The sequence below is a fragment of the Erpetoichthys calabaricus genome, chromosome 3, assembly GCF_900747795.2.
Source record: "Erpetoichthys calabaricus chromosome 3, fErpCal1.3, whole genome shotgun sequence".
In the NCBI taxonomy this organism is placed as follows: Eukaryota; Metazoa; Chordata; class Cladistia; order Polypteriformes; family Polypteridae; genus Erpetoichthys; species Erpetoichthys calabaricus.
The window spans coordinates 260,913,801-260,938,780 of record NC_041396.2 but is presented as its reverse complement, the minus strand read 5'-3'; the positions used below and the strand labels follow the sequence as shown (position 1 = coordinate 260,938,780).

The following is a 24,980-nucleotide window of genomic DNA, read 5'->3' as shown; positions in this document are numbered from 1 at the left end:
TTCATTCTACACAACTCACATGCTGTGGTCCATTTTATTTCTTATTCATAGTTTCAAAATATGTACAAGGCATTTATTTAAATTTAAAAAAATGGAATAGATTATCACAAATATAAATAGTACTAGGGTGTTGTACCATGTTAGCCATTATGAATGTTGTGAGAAGTCAAGTAAAATGACACCTTATATTGGCTAACTAAAAAAGATTACATTATGCAAGCTTTTGAGGCAACTCAAGCCCCTTCTTAAGGCAAGATACATTCACAATTGATTACAGAAGGGGCCTGAAGAAGGGGCCTGAGTTGCCTCAAAAGCTTGCATAATGTAATCTTTTTTATTTAGCCAATAAAAGTGTCATTTTACTTGACTTCTCACTACACAAATATAAATAGAAATTACAAATGTTTAATGTTACATCACTTTACTAATATTCAGTGTAGCTGAAGTTGCTGATATGAGGCCGCTCAAAGTACATTACACACTCAAAGCTCTATAATCCTGCTAATTTCCTCCAGTGTTAATTTGCACTTTTTTGCTTTCTTGCCTGTCTTCCTCATTATCCCGGTCCCGTTTTCTCTTCCCTGTCCCAAAAGGACGTTGCCTTCCTTGGATAACACATAATTCCTCTTCATCTTCATCTTCATCATCATAAAACTCATCAAGTGAATCCTCATCTGAATCACGATTCAAGACGTCCACTGGCTCATCCCGGATGTACTCTGGGTAAACATGCTTATAATCTTCTGCAAGGCAACGGAAGCAAAAAGTAGTGCCACAATCATCCTTTGGACACACAACATTGGAGCAGCCATCCTGCATGTGGAACACCATGGTGTTGCAGCAGGGGCAGGCACGAAGGATGGGGCACCCATGCACATCAGTATCAGGGGAGTCTATCAGTGGGCAGGACAGCAGTGATGTCTGGACTGCACATCCTTTATTTGCACAAATGTCCTCTCTTGGCCAGGGCCCTGCCCACTCCCGCTGGCATCCCCAGCAGAAGCGGTACATTTTTCTGAGTTCCTCTGAGCATGGTGTACATGTCACACATAGGTTGGTGTCATCTGTCTGGCGCTGGCACAGCTGGGTACATCGTGGGCACTGAAAATTAATCAAAAAAGATCATCAACAAACATCCACATGAGTGACATTAGTCAGAGCTTTCTACTTTGTTAGGGAGAGCATCAATAAGGACATCGCTGGACATTTGCTACATACTATCTGCCCAAAAATCACAGCAAGTCTTAAAAGGTTATAAACCTTCATCATAGGTGAAACCTTTCTAACTGGCTATTAACTCAGGCATTATTAATTATGAAGATATGCCAGTTATTTTTGTTTATTTCACCAGCTTGAAAGTACAGTTGTCACACCTCTTAACCATTGATAGAATAAGGGTGCGGATGTTTTAATCTGACTCCAATTTATTATTAGTATGTAAAGATTACATTTACCATATGTTATGAATTAATTATAAGTTACTGTAATACAGAACCTCAGAATTGACTTAATATTGTTTGCAGAGCTTTAGGTTATATATTCTTAGAAAGAAATATGACTATGGCTGATGGTGGCTTTTTACAGTATTTGTAACCTCAGAGATTAAGCAAATTTTAACTAGCGTGTATTTTATAATAATACGTCAGGAGCTAAGTAGCGTATGTTATATGAATAATAGATCACATGCCACCTCAGTGGCTAAGCACTGTTTCTTAACGTGTGTTTCAGAATACAACCTCAAAGGATAGGCAGCTTAACTTAGTTTAACTATTAAAGCATGCTCACCAGTCTTTATATATAATACGCTACCATGGCTGTCCGTTTGTCTGTCCAGGATTTTAAATCACTTGTAGCTCGCAAACCATTTGACCAATTGACCTGAAATGTGGTACACATATACTACGTGATGTCTACTGTTTGCATTCAGGGTGATGATTGACCTCTAAGGTTATTCCTCTTTAATTTTTATTTTATTTTATTGTAGAATCAACTCTCGGCAGCTGCCAGCAGGGCGGCCATGCGGCACATGTGTATGGGCACCTTTCTCATCCCTAACACCTTCGCCGTCACTTCCCCTACCTCTTCATATCTTAAATCATTCTTGAGGCAGATTGAAGACTTAAGTGCCAGCTTAACTGAAAAATTAAAGAAAACGTACTAAGCAATTGCAACACAAACACTGACTCAATCAGTTTTAACGTGAAAAGATGCCAACGAAAGAAGAGAAGAAGTGGGCTGCTAGGGTGGAGAAAAGAAGAGCTGCTCAGGAAGCAGCAAGCGCATCAACCTCTGAGCAAATGAATGCTAAACGTACAGAGAAAGAGTCTGAAAACTTTAAGTCAAGTGCATTCACTGCACGTTACCGTGTAGTGGTTATGAATATTCAGTCTGTGAACCTTTTCAGCATTAGTACTTGATATAGCAGAGTTAAAGATCAGGCATGGTTTACAATAATTAACTATATATTAACCCACAAACTCAACATTATAAACAGTACCAGAACAATATAATTACAAATATATGATGGATAATGGAAAGGAACACAGATATGCATTTTGGGAGATTTCCCTAGGATCTTCGAAATTGGTCTTTGTGACCAATCTTCATATAATTACAAATATATGGAGTGTGGAGGAAGGCCAGGGCCCTTACACATTCTTAAAGGAAGAACCGGGGGAGAAAGCATGCATAGGGAATTATCTCCCCCGGAGCATTAGATGGCAGCCCCCCAAGTGCGGTGCCTTGGACTCCCACAGGGCTCTATGCAAGTTGGAGTTCAGCACAGCCCTGTTAGATTCCATGGATGCTGCCAGAGGATGCTGCAGGAACTGTGGAGCCATACTTTGGCTAACGGGCCACCGGAACTACTACTGGGTGCAGTGTAAAAGAAGCCCACTGCCTTCATTCCAGGAGCCAAACTCGGGAGGAAGAGATACTGTATGAAGCTTGCTGGAGAAGGAATGGAAGCAGAAGGACAGTAACTGACAAAGAGAAAGAGAAAAGAAGAAAAGAAAGACATTGGTGTGTGTTTTATTGTGTTTATTTGTACTGTATTGGTTGTGCAGGTGAGAAAGAAGGAAAGATTTCCCACTGTTGAATAAAAGCCTGTATTGTGCTTGTGAACTTGAGCGTCTGCATCTGTCTGTCTGGGGAGCTGATAATAATAATAATAATAATAATTCATTACATTTATATAGCGCTTTTCTCAGTACTCAAAGCGCTATCCACACAGGGAGGAACCGGGAAGCGAACCCTCAATCTTCCACAGTCTCCTTACTGCAAAGCAGCAGCACTACCACTGCGCCACCTTGCAGGCCACAGAAGGATAATACTAAATGCTAAACTGAACTTTGCACTTTTATTCAAAGAAAGAGTTGGCTTGCTTGAGAGTCCTTTCAGAGGACAACTTTTTGATAGGCTGTAATTGCCCAGGCTCCTGTTGTAGTTTATCTGGAGCTGGCAACAGTTGTTTTCCCATCAGGTAAAGTTGGTTTCTCACTCTTTAGTGTGTAAACAAGGTTACTGCGGGAGCGATGCTTAGGACGGGGATGTGCACTCAGGTCAATTAATGTAGGTCGATTAATAAAAATATTCTGCTGTCTACAATCACTCCAATATTCTACAACAGTATAGAGCTAACATCTCTTTTATGACAGGTTCTGGCAGCATAACTACGGCACATGACAGTGGAAAGGACTGACAGAGCCAATACTTTAGAACAGAAATCCACAATTGTGTCAGGGTAGTGCCAGAAATATTACAGCAAAACAGAGGTCATGGGGCAACAGTTTCTTACAGTCAGGTCCATAAGTATTTTGGCAGTGACACAACTTTCATAATTTTGTCTCTGTACGTCACCACAATGGATTTGAAATAAAGCAATCATTATTGATTTCAGTTTTAATTTAAGAGGATTGCTAAAAATACAGTATGAGCCATTTATGAATAACAGCCGTTTTACTACATGGTCCCCCTATTTTCAGGTTCTTAACAGAATTTGGACATTTGACTGACATCTGTTCCATAGCGAGTGTGAGCAGGTCCCTCATTATTTCATAAATTATTAAGCAGGTAAAAGGACTGGAATTGATTCCAAGTGTGGAATTTGCATTTGGAAGCTGTCACTATCAATGTGATCCAAAGAGCAAGCAAAAACAGTTCATCATTAGGCTGACAAAACAAAACAAACCCTTTAAAAAGATAGCAGAAACACCAGGAGTGGTCAAATCCACCATCTGGTACATTCTTAAAGAGAAAGAACACACTGGTGAGCTCAGCAACACCAGAAGGTCTAGAAAGCCACAGACGACAACTGTGCTGGATAATTGCAGAATTTTGTCCATGGCGAAGAAAAACTCCTTCACAATACTTAGCCAAACTAAGAAAACTCTCTGGGAGATCTTTCCATAAACGTTTGTACCAATGTTTTAAAATGAAATAACAGAGATTTGAGAGAAGAGCAACTAGGCTGATTCCAGGGCTGCAAGGGATGAATTAAGAAGAAAGATTAGAAGAGCTGAGCCTTTTCAGTTGAAATACAGTAAACAGAGATTAACAGGAGACATGATTGAAATGTTTACAATTATGAAGTGAATTAGTACAGTGGATTGAGACTATTACTGAGTTCATCAAAACGAGTTTCAGTTGGAAACTTGTTAAGGGTAAATTTCGCACAAACATTAGGAACCATAAACACGGAATAAGTTACCAAGTAGTGTTGTAGACATTAGGACTTTAGTTACTTTCAAAACTCGACTTGATGTTATTTTGGAAGAATTAAGTGGATAGGACTGGAAAGCTTTGTTGGGAAGGAAGAAGAAGAATGAGGGCTGACCTCATAGAGTTACTGAAGTCCATGAAGGGTTCAGACAGGCACACTTACTGTATTTTCATGGCAATTAGTTTAAGAACTATATGAGAAGTACTAGAAAGATGTTGAGGGAGTACAGTTGGTGGCACCATTTCAAGTACTTACATGGTACCTACCTTCTGAAAGTTGTCTTGATTCATTGCCTGGATTTTACTCTCACACAGAAGTCTGTCCTCTTCGCTGAGCAGGGTGAACTTCCTTACAAGTGGCCACAACCATGGGCTGGCGCAGTGAGGGCAGGCGAAAGACCACTTACCCTAAACCAGGAAAGAATATTAAGAAGTGTAAAACACAAGAGGAAAGCATTCAGTCTATCAAGCTCATCTGGTTACTAAATAGCGGGGCTATTCCACTATCTTGCACAGAAAATGTAAAAAAATATTGGATTCCATTATGAATGCTCAGTGATTTCCACTGGAGTCAATTATTAGAAACAAACATGATGCATTAAAATTAAAAGTCAAGACGGAGGTAAAGAATTTAGGGGTAACTGTTGACTGTAACCTGAATTTTAAATCGCATATTAATCAGCTCACTAGGACAGTATTTTTTCACTTAAGAAACACAGAAAAAGTTAGACCTCTTATATCATTGAAAGATGCTGAGAAATTAGTTCACGCATTTGTTTTCAGTTGACTAGATTACTGTAACGCAATCCTCTCAGGACTACCTAAAAAAGACATAAATCGTTTGCAACTAGTGCAGAATGCAGCTGCTAGAATCCTAACTAGGAAAAGAAAATCCGAGCACATCTCTCCAGTTTTGATGTCACTACACTGGTTACCTGTGTCATTCAGGATTGACTTTAAAATTCTGCTTATGGTTTACAAAGCCTTAAATAATCTCGCTCCATCTTATATATCGGAATGTCTGACACCTTATATTCCAAATCGTAACCTCAGATCCTCAACTGAGTGTCTCCTTAGAATTCCAAGAGCTAAACTTAAAAGAAGTGGTGAGGCGGCCTTCTGCTGTTATGCACCTAAAATCTGGAATATCCTGCCAGTAGGAATTCGCCAGGCTAATACAGTGGAGCACTTTAAAAAACTGCTAAAAACACATTACTTTAACATGGCCTTCTCATAACTTCAATTTAGTTTAATCCTGATGCTCTGTATATTCAATTAATTATCATAACTATTCATGGTGGCTCTAAAATCCGTACTAACCCCTACTCTCTCTTCTGTTTCATTTCCCGGTTTTCTGTGGTGGCGACCTGCGCCACCACCACCTAATCAAAGCACCGTGATGTTCCTACATTGATGGATTAAAAGCCAGAAGTCTACATGACCATCATCATCAAGTCCTTCCATGAGAACCCTAAATACAAAAAGGACTATTTCATTTATGTTAGGTAGAATGCCCAGAGGGGGCTGGGTGGTCTCATGGTCTGGTACCCCTGCAGATTTTATTTTCTTTCTCCAGCCATCTGGAGTTTTTTTTTTGTTTTTTCTGTCCTCCCTGGCCATCGGACCTTACTGTTATTCTATGTTAATTAGTGTTGTCTTATTTTAATTCTTACTTTGTCTTTTTTTCATCATGTAAAGCACTTTGAGCTACATTATTTGTATGAAAATGTGCTATATAAATAAATGTTGTTGTTGTTGTTGTTGAAGCGAATCATGTCTGGAGAGTTTTCCGGTTGGTGTGGATCTCAGGTCTTTCTCATGATCTCCATTGTTAAGAGTTATTTTTTAAATAGTGTAAATGTATTCATTGATTTCAGTGTAAAGTTTTTAAGTATTCCCATTCAGCATATACTGTACAGTCCAATAACCAGTGCCTCATATAAACAAAGCACAGAAACCAGTCTTAATGTAACTAGACAAAGAAACACACTACAGGCACGGACAGTAGTGTTTTATTGAAACCATGCTTGGAAATCAACATCTTATTGTAAAAGGGGAAATAAAACCTGTGTTGTGTATACCACATACAAAAACCAGTTCTTCATATAAGCAGGCCACAAAAACCAGTGCCTAATTTAAAATGGCAGGAAAAGAAGAACATAATGCATTATAATTTTCTTCAAATTCTTCTGTTTCTTCATTATCATACTGGTTACATTCCACCAACAGTGTGGTCATGCTAAACAAGTCAAGGATTTAAGAGGTGGACCACATTAAATGATCCATTATGGAGCCATCTCAGCTACCTTCAGGTGACATTTATGGCAGCTGTGCTCAGACTGACATGGTTGAATGTTGGTAAATGAACACTCTTGTAATGACGTGCCTTTGCACTATTTATTCATATTTTTGACAATCACTCTTGTAATGACGTGCCTTTGCACTATTTATTCATATTTTTGACAATCAATAATCTCTTTTTTTGAAAAATAATGCTCTGCACACCTGGTTCCCCTTATCCTAGATTGTCTATGGTAGCCTTACATCCAATTGCACTTGTCAATCAGAACATTTAAGTAAGGATGCAGAGCGCCCTCTGTGAAGGAAAAAGAAAATGCTGGAGGACAATTACAGGAGCTGTGATGGAGTGTTAGCTTAAAGTGACAGTGTATCTATCACTGGGTCAGGAAACAAACGTGTGCAGCATGTATGACTTGTAAAGTGGCTTTTTCGTTCTGGCATTCTTATTAATAACATAAAAATGCCATATTCTAAAGCCATGCTGAAAGTAGAATTTAGTATAAATTGAACATGAAAACAAGGACCTGCTTCTAAGCAAATGTAAAAAATTAATTCAGTGCAAATCACATGTACTAATCATTGCCTAATGTGCACTATGGACAGAAGACTATGGGAAAAGCAATGAGATGATGAGGCCATCAAGCTCAGTGTAGCTCACTCTTTCTGGTTAACTTTACCTTTCTGAAACACAGTAGTATTAAGCAAACATTAAGGTGGCCCCATAGTGTTTCTTTTAGGTATATACGTCTGTGATTAAATTTTTGTAACATTCATGAGCAATTCACCTTCACCTTGCTTTGGCCTCTGCTCCTGTGTTCTCATGGAAAGAACCAGTTTTAGAATAATAGCTGGCATTCACCTAATGTGTTTCCCTCATAATATGAAACATTTTGTCAGCTTTCCTTTTAATTTCTGTTTATTTGAGATAAACATATTCATCTCCTTCAATCTTGCACCACAGCCTATAACCTGCTGTCCTGGAATGAGCCTAATAAAACATCCTTTCACTTTTGTTAATGCTATGGTTTCTTTCTTAATATTTGGAGACCAGAACTGCATCCTGCATTCCAAATGAAGCCTCAGAATGTGTCACCTCACTAAAGTATGACCTACCTTCATGTTTAACCTCCACATAGCATGGCCACTATTTAACCAAGCATTTTATTAGCTTTCTTGCTCACTTCTGAACATCTCCTTCTTGTGGTCACCAACCATTGACCCTTTTGCATAAGGCATACTGTACTTTCCTCGTCCAGACCCTAACACATTCCTTTCTTTGTACTTACAGTGAAGTCAGATAGTATTCAGTCCAGTTCACATGCTGTACTCTTTATTGTGTTGTATATTTTATTTTAAATGGATAAATTTGCCATTTATGCCAATCCATCTACAGTCAATAACCCATAATGACAAAGTGACATGTTTTTCAGAAAGGTTTGCAAATTTATTAAAAATCAAAAAATGACATTTCTCATTTATATAAGTAGTCAGACCCTTTACTATGGCACTCCATAGTGTGGATATCGGTGCCCTCTTAGCTTTAATTCTCCTTGAGGTGTGTCTAGAACTTGTTTGAAGTCTACATGTGGCACACTAAATTGATTGGACATTGTTTAGAATGGTGCACACCTGTGTTTATGAGGTCCCACCATTCACACCGCATGTTAGAACAAAAAACAAGTGATGAAGTCCAAGGAACTCTCTGTAGACGTCCACAATCAAATTGTGATGAGGCATAGATCAGGGCAAGGGTATAAAACCATTTCTAAAGCTTTGAACATTCCCAGGATCACAGTGGCCTCAAGATTGTGAAATGGAAGAAGTTTGGAACCACTAGGACTCTTTGTAGAGTTGATCAATTTGCTATAATGAATAGCAGAGCAAGAAGGACCTTGATCAGGGAGATGACCAAACCCCAATTTTCACTCTAGCAGAACATCAGATGTCTTATGCTGTGATAAGAGAACCTATCGGAAAGACAACCATTTCAGAATCACTCCATCAACCAGGTATTTAAGGTAAAGGGGCTAGATGGAAGCCACTCATGAATGGATTTATGTTAGATACTGGTTACTGTGCCCAGGCATTGTTTTATTTGTGAGTAATTGTTTCTGTGCCCAGATTACATTATAAATGGATTTCTATGTCCAGTTACAAAACAAAAACAGCTTCTGTGCCCGGCTTATGTTATGTGCTGGTTGTTCTGTCAGATATCTGTGTCATGTTGTCTCAGAAACTGTTTTTTTGTGTCAATTTACTTTCATTTTATATCAGTCACTGATTTCTGTGTGCCATCATGCTGCACCTATTTTAGATAACATTGTGCATGTTTTGTGCTCCAAGATTTGGATCTTCTCAAAATTAATGTACAAAAATTAATGCTAGTTAGGGGAAAATAAACAAGTTAGTATGAGGACCATTTTACAAAAAACTTTTGAGTATATCTTTATTTTAGGTATTTTTTTGTAATCTGTTTGCATCAAGAGGTTCTCATAGCCCTGCTTGTTTGTAGACATGATTTTTGCTTATTTCTTTTCTCTCCATAATTTCCTGACCTCTATTTTGCCACAATTTCCCTTTGATTATATGTCTCATCTTGATGAAAACAGCTGTACTGCATGTGCAGGATGGCAGCAGATTTTTAATTATAAATAGAAATAGAGGATGAATGGAATGACAAAAGTCATAGTCAAAAAAACAGAAAAGAAGCTGAAACCAGAGATCTAATAATAACACTCCAATAATACTTTTCGGCCGTATCCACAACCTTGGACAACCACTAAGTGCACAATGCTGACGTTTTCTTATGGTACAACAAAACGACAATAGCAACAACACTGGCTCAAGTTTATTTCTCATGTGTTTATTCTATTACTGTTCTTTAATTATAATTTTTCAAATTATACTATTAATTTTGTTTTTATTTTTTTAACTTTGTTTTTATTTTTAATTATTATTATTATGTTTATTTTGTTTAATATTTTCAATATGGCTTTTATTAATATGTTATTGCTTATTAACTATCTTTTAATTTTGTATTGTATTAAGAATATATATATTTGTGTTATCTTCTGCCCTGTTCCCTTAACAGTGAGTTTCAAGGGGCGGGGCCAGCTAATGATGCGCCTGAGGGATTACTCCAGCGGTGTAAAAAGAGAAACAACAGTTGACACTGCAGTTTTGGCATTGCCACTTTTAAATTTTAGTTTTCTGACTTTTGATTTTGCAATTATTCTTTTGTGTGACTCCTGCTTTGATTAAAGTATTATTTCTAGTTTAGGATTCCTGGCTTTGTTTGCTTTTGAATTAACCTCTTTTTTTCTGTATTGCCTTTTGTTATTCCCTTTTAAACAAACTGTTAAATATTCAAATATCTTTGCTTGGTTTTGCTTGGTGAGAGTTTTTTTTGTGGTTTTACCCTCCATCCATTGGACTTTTGAAACTTTTAACTCTGAACTCCATTTTGGGCCTGTGCAGGCCTTGAAGCATGCCTGCTGAGTTTTGTGGTCAGGTTGCCTTGGGTAAGGCATGTTTCTAAGGCTGACCAGTGAAGCTTTGGTCAGGCTTTTTGATTATTATGAGGTCTTTCCACTCATTTTTGCCATGTTTGTCTTACTGCTTCATTACACCTTTACAAAACTAGAGGCCTCATTAATAGAGCTTGTGTACGCACAAAAAGTGGTTTGAAATTTGCATATGCTACTTCCCAAGCATATGTCAGGATTTATAAAAGAAAATTTGAAAGAGTAACATGCATATACTGTATTTATGGCAATTATGATCCATGCTTATGCAACATTTTGGAAGAACATGGAAATGATGAAACCGTTAATCAAACAGGGAAAAGCAGCAAAACCAGCTAATTGACAACTTGCACACATAAAAATACATATCACAAAGTTGTTATTATGCATACAAGTCATCTTGCTGATGAAACTTGCAAATATCATAGCTCAGAGGCCTGGGTCAACCCATGATTCATTTATTTTGTGGTAAAATAACTTTGGCAGAAATGCTGGTGCTGTATCTGGTGGCTGGCTTACTGGTAAGGTACTGTAACAGGCTGAACCCTCAGTTTTTCATACGTCCTGTGCTATTCGGTGTAACAGATATCATGTCATTACATAGAATAGGGGATAGTGGCCACCCACTCAGACACTAGCACTTTACGCCTTTACCTGATCCCCAGAACAGACAGGGAAGGTGCCATAATGCTGCACATGATCTTACACTATCAGTTGTTGAGTGCAGCAGATACTCATGAATGTAGGTGATGGGGTCTTAATGAATCAGGTGGAAAACTGCTTTAGCCGTCAATGAAGCTCTTATTGTGACTGTATATGTATGAGGTTAATTAGCATGTAGCATTTATGGATATTTCAAGGCAGCATTGGAAGCACATTCTCATATGCATATTTACAGGGTGATTATAATTTAAAACATATATAAGTATTGCAAGAGATGTCCGGCAGCTCAACCCGGCTGGAACGCCCCTGCGATGGAAGGATGGGGGAAGGCAGCTTTTGTATGACACTGCCTTCTCCAAGATTGTAGATGGCTGCTCCCCTGGACTGCAGCGGTGCCCCGTATTCCTGCAGAGCACTATGGGGCATGTAGTTCAATACTACAGCCCTGCTGGGTATCATGGGTGCCGCCAGGGGACGCTGCAAGAGGACAGGAGTAGTTATTTTTCTTACATAGCCCAGAATTACTCCCGTCACAAGGACTGAAGCTCCAAAGTCCTCCATCCAACCCAGAAGAGCTGGCAAGTGACGTGGAAGGAAGAACGGAAGCACTTCTGCGTCAAGGACTATATAAAGTACTGCTGGAGACCCAGCAAGCAAGCATATAAATTGCATATGCCCAGTTTTATAAATCTGACTTTTTTTGAAGAACGCATTTTCCTGTTTTTTGGAGAGTGCTTTTTTTCTTGCTTCAATCCATGCAAAGTTTTATAAATAAGGTCCCAGGTGACCTTCCACACACTTCTAGTTGACCTTTCCTAGCAATGATATAGCAACCATCAACAGAAAGATACCAAAATGGTGGTGCCCATAAGAAAAACAAGATAGAATGATATGCGAACACAATTCATGTTTAACATCATTAAAACAAGCTGAAACAAAAATAAAATTAACAAAAATTAAATTAAAATTAACCACTGGATTCCTTGGCCTTTCAAAAATGTTTTATATATATTAGAGGCAAAGGAACAGCTGCAAAAAATTAAAAACAAAGGCCAAATCATAGCAGCAGCAATATGAACATAGTAACACAATCTTATGACTTTGCACTAATCAGCACTTCCTGCTACATAAAGAATCAACAGCTCAGCCTTGTTAGCCACTCACTTTTGTGCTCTGTGCAAGAGCTGAGAAGGACAAGGTTCTAACTTCAAGTATGTGTGGGACGCTGATTCGTTGTGATTCATATCTGTACCATATAAATTCCTGGATTCAGTCAATAGCACAGGAGTAGGGTATACTTATCAGCTATGATGCTAGGTATTGTATTGGCTTGTTAATCACTCTGTTAAGTGACATCATGCTGCTTTGATTGGGTGCATATTTCTGACATTTATTGTACAATCGCGTACGTGACTTCGGGGATTTTTTTTCTCCAAGCAGAAAAAAGCACATCATATCTAACATCCGAACAATGATGATCACATTTTTGCAAACTGACAGACTTGTTAATAAAGAGTTTCTCTGTGAAAAGACTGTGTAGGAGAAGGATGGGTATCCCAGCCAGGAAAGGGGATGGCTCACTACCCAGATGGGAAGCCAGGACCGAACAAATATTAAATTGCCTGGCTGAACAGAAAGAAACCTTCATGACCAGCTGGTATGAAATAATAGAAGCACCAGCAGAAACCAGAACTGGTTTGGGGTTCGTACCTGGATGGGATGCCCATAATGTGGAAGGACAAGGGAGTTCAATGTTTCCTGCCTATTTTCTCCCCCCATGTACTAGATGGGAGCAGCCCTGGATATTTGTATCCATTTGGACACCCGCAGGGAATGCAGGAAATTACAGTCTGGTAGTGCAGTCCTGCTGAGGTGCCACCAGAGGGCAATGCAGGGACTTACAGTCCCTACTAGTTGGGACTTCTATATGACCTGGAAGTGCTTCCAAAGGGCAAAGCCCTGGCACCGGAAGTACTCCTGGGTCCTCAATAAAAGAGACCACACTGCCTTGTCCAGGTGAGTCGGACCTGGGAGGAAGGAAGGCAACACTCGACTGGAGGAGAGCAGTACAGTGGTGAGAGAGGGAAGGTGAACTGGAGGGGATAACTGTATTTTGTTCTCCTGGTTTTGTGGATTAAACGCCCTTTGTTTGAACCTGGGACTGTCTGGTGTGTTTGTGTTTGGGATTCAGGGCTCTGGCCCACCCTTGCCTTTACAACTGTTAATCAGAAACATTACACTGAACTGCTGACGCGTCTGCAGGTAAGCATCAGGAATAAAACATCTTGAGTGGTGGCGCATACAAAACTGCATTTTACACTTTGACAGCTCATCTGCACACACCATGTTGTTAATAAAAGAGTTTTTGACCAAAACCAAAGTGGTAGTTACATTGCACCACTTGAATTTGCTGGATCTGTTCCCCGCATCATAATTTTGTTCCCAAAAGGAACGGGAAGATGATTTGCTACTGTGGAAGAAATACAGAAAAAAAAATTTGCAGGAAGCGCTATTCACAGTAACAAAAGATGAGTACAGGAAATTTCCAGGAATGGAAGAAGAGTTAGTACAAGTCTGTTGCATCTCAAGCGGAGTATTTTGACAATGACTAAAAAGGAATTGCTTTAAGTTGTATAGCGAAGCTCTTTTAACAATTCTGAGAATTTGTGAGTCCCCCTTTGTACAGTATATTTTAGAAATATTCTAAGGTAAGCAAAATGCTCTTCACACAAAAGGAGACCTAATCTGGGGTTAAACAAACAATGTTTACTTTAGCTCTGATGGCTCTAAAAGTGATGTTGAACATCTTCTGTTGTTGTTTATGACTGTGCTCATTATAAAATAATGACTGATTTACACTTTATTTTGCTGACAGCGCTTAAGGTGCCTTGGGTGTTTGGTTCCTTACCTGGTCCAGGAGATCCATTAACCATTGCTTCAGGGAGACAGGACTCACAATCTTCCCACAACAGGAGAGCTTCACCCTCACAGACCCACAGGGCTCTGCGTCTATAAGAGAAAATCCACTTTCAGTGTTAGCCACTAGGGGCAGGAGGGAGCCACAGACAAGAAGCACACTAAGTTCAGTCTGTAATCAATTCTACAGTGGGGCAGTACAGTGGCACAAGCTGCTGCCTCACAGATTTAACGTCTTTGGGTTGAATATTCAGCCTAGTTGTTTTTTGATTAGTGTCAGCACAGTGTCCCATGTCTGCATGTGTTTTTTTTTTCTGAGTACTCTGGCTTTTCTCCCACATGCCAAAAAACATACATTTAGTTGGCATAATTAAAGTGGTTGTGTGTGAAAAACTAGACTGGCACTCATGTCAAGACAGGTTTCTGCCTTACAGTATGACATGAAGATGGACTTCTAAAACATTTTTTGGTGTGATTTGCCTATTTAACATTTCTTGTGGCTGACTATACTCACCATATACCAGGTCAGAACCAATATAAACTGAGAAGTATGGACCTCTACTTTAATATTGTATAGATGCCAGAACAAATCTAAGAGCTACAATGAAAAGACAAGTTTCTAAGCTACGTTAAGTGTTGAAAAGATATTAAGAAGGCTAACAGAATGTTAGGTTATATAGTGCCTTGATTTGTGGAGTACAAGTCCAAGGAGATTAAGCTAAAGCTTTATTACACACTAGTGAGGCCTCATTCGGAGTACTGTGTGCAGTTTTTGTCTCCAGGCTACATAAAGGACATACAGTAGCAGCATTGGAAAAAATCCAGAGAAGATCGATTCGGCTGATTCCAGGGTTACAGGGGATGAATTATGAAGAAAGATTAAAAGAGCTCAGACTTTTCAGTTTAAGCAAAAGGAGATTAAGGGAGATATGATTGAAGTGTTTAAAATTATTGTAGCTGGTGTCTTAACCCCCTGTCATTAGCTGATAACCACTGTCCAGAATTCATATCCAAGTTAATCAATTATTTTTTTTGAGATAAATGCATCCCCAGAGGTAAACTGGAAACCAAGAAGGCATCTTGAGTTAACCAATAAAATTACCAGAATAGATTTAGAATATGCCAGGTCTCTAAATGGGGAACTTTATAGGAAAAGACAGGTTTTGCAATCAGAATTTAACCTCTTGACTATTGAAATGGAACTGCTTATCTTTAAATCACAATATCATTATTATGAACACAGAGAGAAGGCCAATAAGATTTTAGCTCAACAAATCTACAAGCAGGAAGTCAACTATGCAATAACAGCAACTATTAACACAGATGGAGACAAAATCATAGACCATAAAAATATAACCCACACATTTACAGAGTCCTTATATTTTACTCAGTCTAAAGAAGATAAGACACAATCTAATGAGTTTTTGATTCATTTCAGATACCACTGTTAGTTACTCTTAGTGAAGTGGAAATGGATAACCCTCTGATAGTTTAAGAATTACTAGATGCTATAAAGCCACTTCAAAGTAGGAAAGCAGCAGGCCCTGATGTTTATAGAAGATAAAGACAACTAAATTCTACCTCAAATGTTTTGCCAAGTATTAATTTCCATCTTTCCTAAAAAATAAAGACTTACTACAATGTGCATCACACAGACTGATGTCACTCCTGAATAATGATGTTAAGATACTCTTCAAAGTTCTAACTAGAAGGTTTGAGAAAGTGCTTCTTTCTGTAATATCACAAGACCAAAACGGATTTATTAAAGGCAGACACTTAGCTTCCAATCTTTGACATTTCTTTAATATAATTTATTGACCCATTAAATCTAACACCCCAGAGATCTTACTATTTCTGGATGCAGAAAAAGCATTTGATATGGTTAAATGGCACTACCTATTCACCATGTTGCACAAATTTAGGTTTGGCCCAAACAAATATACATGGATCAAACTACTCTATACTAGTCCAGAAGCCTGAGTTTGTGTTAATATTATTTCAGACTACTTCAAGCTAGAATGTGGTACTCGACAAGGATGTCCCCTGTCATCATAGCTTTTAGCAAATGTCATTCAGCCATTGGCTGTTTACTTTCAGAATACATCTCTATATATCTATAAAATTCAGCGTCTGCCTGTATGTCTGTCCGCTTTTCATGAGATAAGTACTTAATAGATTTAGATCGGGTTTTTTTCTGTAATTTGCTTGAGCATTCCAGTTGATTTTGAGACTTCTCTCATTGTGCTATGTATCATAGTTTGCTTGCGGTACCAATTTATTTGCGCAAATCTGAGAGACACGCAGCTGGCCTGGGGGGGGGGTTGGGGTTGCGGTGTCCACCTCACTCATGCACCAGTCTCAGGGCATGTACCTTACCTCCAATTAGTTAGTGAACGAGAAAACTACTTAACGGATTTAAATCAGGTTTTTTTGCTTGAACATTACAGTTGATTTTGTGACTTCTCTCATTGCACTAAGAATCATAGTTCGCTTGCAGGAGCGATATATTCTCACTAATCTGAGACAGAGAAGCAGGCCAAAGGGAGGAAGAAGCATGACGTCAGGAGTAGGGAGCCAGGCAGGGCCCTCCTCACTGTCCTGTTTCACTACTATGTGGGCAGAGCCGCAGGGGACGGCTAGTCAGAGATAAAGGGGATTTGCAGAGAAGGACTCAAACAGAAGATCTCTCTATATGCAGATGATATGGTACTGACCCACAAAATTCCTTGCCAGCAGTCCTAAAAGCACAAGCAGATTTTCAAAAGATATCTGGACCACAAATTAATTTGAATAAAAGTGTGCTTTTTTCAGTGAACTCTCTAGCACACTATATTAAACTGGGCACCTTCCCATTTCTGTGGTGGGCTGGCACCCTGCCTAGGTATTTGTTCCTGCCTTGTGCCCTATGCTGACTGGGATTGGCTCCAGGAGACCCCCGTGATCCTGTGTTAGAATATAGCGGGTTGGATGATGACTAACTGACAGACCTTCCCACTTATCTTAGCAGATCAGTTTCAATATCTAGGGGTAAATATTACAAGTAAATATAAAGCTCTTTTTCAACAACATGTTGCATGGAAAATATTAAACAAGATGTGAATAGATGGTCCTCCCTCCATCTCACATTAGCAGGGAAAATCAACACTGTCAAGATGAACATCGTTCCCAAGTTTCTTTTCCTATTTCAACCCATCCCTATATATATTAACAAATCTTTTTTAAAGAAATTAGATTCAATCATAACCTTAACCCAGCCACAGGGGATGCATAAACCAATGTGTTTCCTTGTGCCGTTCCCAAGCCTGGATAAATGGGGAGGGTTACATCAGGAAGGGCATCCAATGTTAAATTTTGCCAGATCAATATGCAGATAACAATACAAATTTCCATACCGGATCAGTTGCAGCCTGGGTTAACAACAGCCACCACCAGTACTGTTAGCCAATCGGGTGCTGGTGGAAATTGGGCTGCTGATGGCCAAAGAAGGAGAAGAAGAGGTGGGAGACGTGTCCAGAGGCAGGAGGAGAGGAGGAAGGTAAAGAGAGTGGAACTGAGGGTAGGAACTTTGAATGTTGGCAGTATGACTGGTAAGGGGAGAGAGTTAACTGATACGATAGAGAGATGGAAGGTTGATATATTGTGCCTGCAGGAGACTAAATGGAAGGGGAGTAAGGCCAGGTGGATTGGAGGTGGATTCAAATTGTTCTATCATGGTGTGGATGGGAGGAGAAATTGGGTAGGAATTATTCTGAAGGAACAGTATGTGATGAGTGTCTTCGAGGTGAAAAGAGTGTCAGACAAAGTAGTGATTATGAAGCTGGAAATTGAAGGTGTGATGATAAATGTTGTTACTGCATATGTCCCACAAGTTTAGTGTGCAATGGATGAGAAAGAAGATTTCTGGAGTGAGCTGGATGAAGTGATGGACAGAGTACCCAAGGGACAGAGAGTGGCGATTGGAGTGGATTTCAATGGACATGTTGGTGAAGGGAACAGAGGGGATGAGGAGGTGATGCGTAGGTATGGTGTGAAGGAGAGGAATGAAGAAGGTCAGAGGATAGTGGATTTTGTAAGAAGGATGGACATGGCTGTGGTGAACACATATTTTATGACGGGTTAGGAACATAGGCTGACATACAAGAGTGGAAGATGCACACAAGTAGAGTATATCCTATGCAAAACAGTCAATCTTAAGGGCATTGAAAACTACAAAGTGGTGACAAGGGAAAGTATAGTTAGGCAGCATAGGATGGTGGTCTGTAGGATGAAGTTGTTACAATGTTTTTGCATCCTATGAGCAATTAAGCTTCAAATTTAACTTCTCATCAACACAATGTTTCCACTACATTCAAGCTAGAAACTTTTCTAAACTGAACGTACCCAATTTTCCTCCCCTTCTACCTATTTCTGTTCCAGAAGTAATATTGATCAGTCTGGAAGACTCTCCACAAATTATAAAAAATAACATATTAAGGTCTCTTCCTTTCAAAGATCCCAGGGCACAATAGGGAAAGGATCTTTCAATTAACATTTCAGAAAAGGAGTGGAAAGCAGCCACACATAGAATATACTCTAGCTCTATATGCACAAGGCACTCATTCATTCAACTTAAAATTTTCTATCGAGCGCATTTACCTCATTTAAAATTGTCCATAATGTTTCCAGGGCAAGATTCAACCTGTGAACGTTGCAATCAAGCTCCAGCCTCACTGGGCCACATGTTTTGGATGTGCAGCAAATTAACATCATTCTGGACCAAAACCTTTGCTTGCCTCTGTGTCACAATCCCTCCTGACACATTAACAGCTGTGTTTGGTGGATTCCCAGATGGGCTTAAACTGTCAATGCCTTTACCTCACTACTAACATGTAGGCTTATCTTGCTCAACTGGAAGAATCCCACCCCACCACTTTTAAGTCAGTGGGTAACTGATGTTCTGTACTATTTGAAATTGAAAAAAATCTAATTCTCACTCAGAGGATCTGTTCAAAACTTTCAAAAATACGTCAGAATCTAATCAATAACATTTTAGAATAAGTTTCTATATCAGGGAAAATGATATTTTTGTTCCTTGTTGCTTCAAAGATTTGCTTTGTTGGCTGCCTCTCCTCTCTTTCTTCCTTGTGGGTGGGGGATGAATTTTGATTTTGTTACGTTCAGTTTGATTGTATGAATTGTTATTTGGTTTTAACTAAAATTAACACAAATTTTTAAATAAATTAAAACAATAAAATTATGAAGGTAATTAGTGCAATGGATCGAGACTGTTATTTTAAAATGAGTTCAACAAGAACACGGGGACACAGTTGGAAACTTGTTAAGGGTAAATTTTTGCACAAACATTAGGAAGCTTTTCTTTACACAGAGAACCACAGACACTTGGAATAAGCTACCAAGTAGTGTGGTAGACAGTAAGACGTTGGGGACTTTCAAAACAAGACTTGATGTTTCTTGGAAGAAATAAGTGGATAGGACTGGCGAGCTTTGTTGGGCTGAATGGCCTGTTCTCGTCTAGAGTGTTCTAATGTTCTAATGATAAAAGTTGTGCTGGTAAGCCACAGCACAGCACAACACAGAACAACATTTAATTAGACGGTATGTCTGCATACAGAGGTGTAGCTATATTAAGGAAAAAGTCCAAAATGGCTACAGTGGCAAACATCAGTCTCCAATTTAAAGAACAGGCTTAGAATCCCTGAAACCATAAACTGGATAACATGATATTTAAAATATACAAAGTAAAGAACATTAATAGCACAATCCTGAAGAACAAGCAGTAGAAAATTTAAAAACGGAGACAGGAACTATAAAATAAATAAAGAAAGATAATTGGTGGAAACTTGTTTTAATTCCTTTTACCACTCAGCATTCTTCTTTCATTTTGTACATTTAATAGTCCTTTCTGTGCTCACCAGTTTCTGCCACCCCATGTATTTTAAGGCCCACCATGTCTTAATGCTGCCACTCCTCAGATCTTATCTTTTCCACTTTTTTTAAGCAACTGAGTGGAATATTCTGGAACAGAATGGGTTGCTGTAACTCTGGTCATTGTTCAAATAACTTCCTGGCAATTCACAGTGATAACCGAGGGAAATTTTGGGACTTTTTCTCTGTTTATTTACCAGCTAGGTAAAACAGAGAAGAATGGATTTGGAGAACTTTCTAATAATTTTAAAAAATCTTTATTTACTAATTCCTAAATATCTGGGCGGCACGGTGGCGCAGTGGGTAGCGCTGCTGCCTCGCAGTTGGGAGACCTGGGGACCCGGGTTCGCCTCCCGGGCCCTCCCTGCGTGGAGTTTGCATGTTCTCCCCGTGTCTGCGTGGGTTTCCTCCGGGCGCTCCGGTTTCCTCCCACAGTCCAAAGACATGCAGGTTAGGTGGATTGGTGATTCTAAATTGGCCCTAGTGTGTGCTTGGTGTGTTTGTGTGTGTCCTGCGGTGGGTTGGCACCCTGCCTGGGATTGGTTCCTGCCTTGTGCCCTGTGTTGGCTGGGATTGGCTCCAGCAGACCCCCATGACCCTGTGTTCGGATTCAGCAGGTTGGAAAATGGATGGATGGATATATATCTGAAGAGATACAGAATATACCATGTGTCTTAAAATGAATTAATTCAAAGATTTTTTAGGGAAACATCCATTTATCCATCTTTGAACCTCCACACTCCAAAAAATTTACAAAAGTAACATACACAACAATACCATAATCAAAAGGTCTAAATAAAAAAAAATAGGTACTGAAAATTTTAAGAATAAAACAAGCCAAAGATAGAACCAACAGTAGTAGTAGTAGGCATCCGTCTATCTCGGGAAGATGATGGTTGCGCCATGGTCAGTCTATCGTAGTGCAGTTGAGTACAATGTCTGGAATGGCTCAGCAATCTGATCCTTGCATGGAAGTTCCGTCCACAGGTATGGCATTCGAGGTTTAATTTTGAAACTGGAGCCTGACTTTGTTGTCTCTGTCTCCTGCATTGCCTTCTGTCCTCTAGCTGCTGATAGTGCCTTTCTTCACCTCTCTTGATGCCTTCTTGAATGACCCAGTGCCAGCCACTTTGGTTGCCTGTTAGCTGTTCCGATTTCTCTGGGTCAATGCCTGTCAGTTTTAGGTCACACTTGATGACATCTTTATACGGCAGTGATGGGTGGCCCACTGGGCGGTGTCCTGTGGCCAGCTTGCCAAAAATGACATCCTTAGGAATGTGACCATATGTTATTCGATGTACATGTCCCAGCCACTGCAGTCATCTCTGGCTAAGAAGAAGATGCATGCTCAGTGAGTCTGCTTGCCCCAGTATGGCAGTTTTGGTAACTTTATCTTGCCATGTGATGCCAAGGATGTGTCATAGGGAGCGAAGGTGGAAGCTCTCTAGACCAGTGCTCCGCAACCTTTTCTCACCTACGACACACCAAAGTTCTTCCTAGAATTCCGCGGCACGTCAAAAGCTAAAATATATAGCTGTGGCGTCGCTATAGCTGGGGGGGGGGGGTCCGCTCCGAGCGTCAGCTGTTTAGGGGCGTCCAAACTACGGTACTTTCTTTTTTTTTTGTTCCTTGAGGAGGCGCAAAAAAAAAAAATTTCTTTCAGCTTTGGGGCGTCAAATTTTTCACCGCCCCGGGCAACATGATCTCCAGCTACGCCACTGATATATAGATATGAATTTAATACACAAATTTTACAATAAATTTTCATTTTTTATTATAAGTATACATTTATTATAAGTATACATACATAAAAACTATACTATATTAACTTTTATGCAATCTTAATAATTATTATAACATAATGACTGATTAATGTGATACCTGCGCTTGTTTCAATGAACACAAAAGTTTTATATTCGGCTCAATATTTGACAGCGCAACCCGAAGTTCTTGGTCAAGATCTTTTAAGCATGACCGCTTATCATTTTTAATTAACACAAGAGTTGTTTGTCTTTTTTGGCGTAACTGAGATGGTTTGAATTTAGATGGCGATTTAGTTTACTGGGTGCCATTGCCTCGTTTGATAGCTGATCGCCGCAAATGATGCATTGTGGCTTTGGAGCCGTTTCGTCACCACACCACGAGAATCCGTATCGAATGTAGTCTTCGTTGTACTTCCTTTTCACAATCTTCTTTGTTTTTTTTTTTGCAACACTTGTGCTGGGTTCTTCATCATCTGTACGTGAAGACGAATCTTTTCCACGTAAAAATTTATCCATATTTAAAGGGGTATAAAACTAAATATGAATCACACGAAGAACGTTAACCATACACAATTCAGCAACACAACTAATAGTAATGAATGATAACTACTGTCGCAAGACGAGTGAATGCGACGTAGCACGACTAATACGTCAGCTTGAATTGAATCTAGGTGAGGACATGGAGCGATCTGCCTATCAAAGCATACTACGGAGTTGTCTGGCGACTACGTAGGGCCTACGTCGTAGGCGACAGGCGCCAGGCGATGGGATTTATTATTTCAGAGAAATGACACATAAAATTATGAAACCTTTAAAAGGCTATTTACGCGAATATTTCATTGCACGTATTCTCGTTTTTGTGTTTCTAAGGAGGACCGTTAAAATATTATTTAGTTAGAAAATTGTCTTATTTGACCGCGTCACACCTGTATCGGCTCAAGGCACACCAGTGTGCCGCGGCACACCGGTTGCGGAGCACTGCTCTAGACGATTTTCCTGCCTGGCATAAGTAGTCCAGGATTTGCTGCCATACAGCAAGGTGCTGAGGACACATGCCTGGTATACCTTCAGTTTGGTGTTCAGGGTCAGCTGATTGTTGGTCCATTCTCTCTTGTTCAGTTTGGCCATCACAGCGGAAGCTCTGGCAATCTGCCTGTTGATATCACTATAGAGTAATATGTTGCTGCTCATGATGGAACCCACGTAAGTAAAGTGGTCGGTGACTTCAAGCACTGTGCTGCCTATGCTATTCAAAGGACCAACAATATTGATAAAATTAATCAGAAAAGAGTTTCAGGAGTAGAATAATAAATGTATATCACAAGTGGAGAAGGCCAATGTTGAAATAGCAGGCTATAATGTCAATGGAGTGGAAATGCTGAATGAAAAGCCCTGTGCGTCATCCCAGTAACAGTCCAGAGTCTTTGCAGGAAAAGTAACACTACACCCATCACACAGTCCATTACTGTATATACAGTATAAAACATGGTGCACAAAAAGCCACCGAGCTCCTCTAGATAATCTTTCACATTTTGTCAGGTTCAGGCTGCACCACCCCATTTACGTTGTTCTCAGTTTTGGCATGTGAGGTACACTTCCGAACAGATCAGACCCCACAAAATTCACTGAGATCAAACTGGACTTTTGATGTACTCACATTCTAGTGGAGTGGTGATCTTCTCGCGATGTGTCAAGGAGCTCTGCTTGTTCTCTTCTAATTTATTTTCCTTACTGACAGTGCCAGTCGCTTCCTCTCTCATCAGTTTTATTCTTCTCATATATATACAGTATATATATATATATATATATATATATATATATATATATATATATATATATATATATATATATATATATTTATTTATTTATTTATTAAGGTGCAAGTGTTTTTTTTACAAAGTGAACACCATGTAAGCTTCATACTACAAAGACACGATTGATACCATTAGGTTCTCGAGACAGAGGGACCATCTAGCTGAGCCGCCTGGCTGCCAATCTCAGCCTCTCCATTGACTCACTGACTAAATTTACTTGCTCCAAAGTTATGATGAACAGTTTTCCCAGACACTTCAATTGAAGTACTTTTGTTAGCAACACTAGGATGCATTTCCGGAATGTTCAGCCTCGTTTCTCAGAATTGCCCAACAGTCTCAAGTTTATCGGCGCAGAAATCAACCGGGATACCCAAAACAGGGCGAGGCCCTTTAATGTGGGTTTATGCACTGTATACAACACATGGCATTTCACAGATCGTCGTTTACACTTTACAGTTTAAAAAGTGGAACAAAGCATTTGTTACCGGAATTATATACCCGTGTTTTTCTCGACAATTTGCTCGATCTGTGATTTTTGCTCATTTAAGAATCGTAATGATTACACAGAATAATGAGGGATAAACAGATGTGTACAGACTACAAGATGATCAAACAGACCACTTTTCGCAGATCTATTTGTACGAACAGAAGGAAGTTGGATGTTTCCGAACTGAGACGAAGTACGATTAGAAATCGAGACTACCTGGAGCCGTCTTCTCTTTCTCAGAAGGGTCCGCTGACATCGCCTTCGGATCTCCGTTTTTTTGTTTTTTTTTTGCCGGCGAAGACCTCCCCCAGTCTCTCTGAAGCAGAGTCAAGTTGCCCCCAAATGCGTACCACCTGCCGGATTCGCTTTCAGTATCGATTCGACGTCACGCCTTACAGACGAAATGTGCGCCGGGCACGCCCTCTAGTGGACACTTCCTGCCTTGTCTTCTAATGTTTTTTTCTACTTAACCGTATTATTATTGTTTTTTAACTAATGCTGTCAACATTGCCATAATGTTTGGAATAAGTTATTATTGGCGTTTATTTTGTATTACTATTACAGTATAGCTGCTTCTGCACATGGGAGAATATATGAAGTAAACACTGATTGAAAGACGTATATTTAACCTAGTCACATTGTAGGAGCTGTGGTGGGCTGGCGCCCTGCCCGGCATTTGTTCCTACCTTGCGCCCTGTGTTGGCTGGGATTGGCTCCAGCAGACCCCCGTGACACTGTTAGGATAATAATAATAATAATAATAATAATAATAATTCATTACATTTATATATATAGCGGGTTGTTAAAATGACTGACTGACATTGTAGGAGAGAATTAATAAAGAATTCATGAAAAAAATGACACAATA

At 39.5% G+C, this 24,980-nt stretch overlaps 1 protein-coding gene across 1 annotated transcript; it reads right to left on the bottom strand.

Moving 5' to 3' along the window:
- Positions 1 to 383: 383 nt before the first annotated feature.
- Positions 384 to 24,494, bottom strand: LOC114648861 (uncharacterized). The gene is made up of 4 exons (XM_028798144.2): positions 24,329 to 24,494; positions 14,116 to 14,216; positions 4,987 to 5,127; positions 384 to 1,101 (listed from the first exon to the last, which is right to left on the bottom strand). Exons 1-4 carry the CDS (start codon positions 24,366 to 24,368, stop codon positions 502 to 504), a joined length of 882 nt encoding a protein of 293 aa, XP_028653977.1. The 5' UTR covers positions 24,369 to 24,494; the 3' UTR covers positions 384 to 501.
- Positions 24,495 to 24,980: the final 486 nt, after the last annotated feature.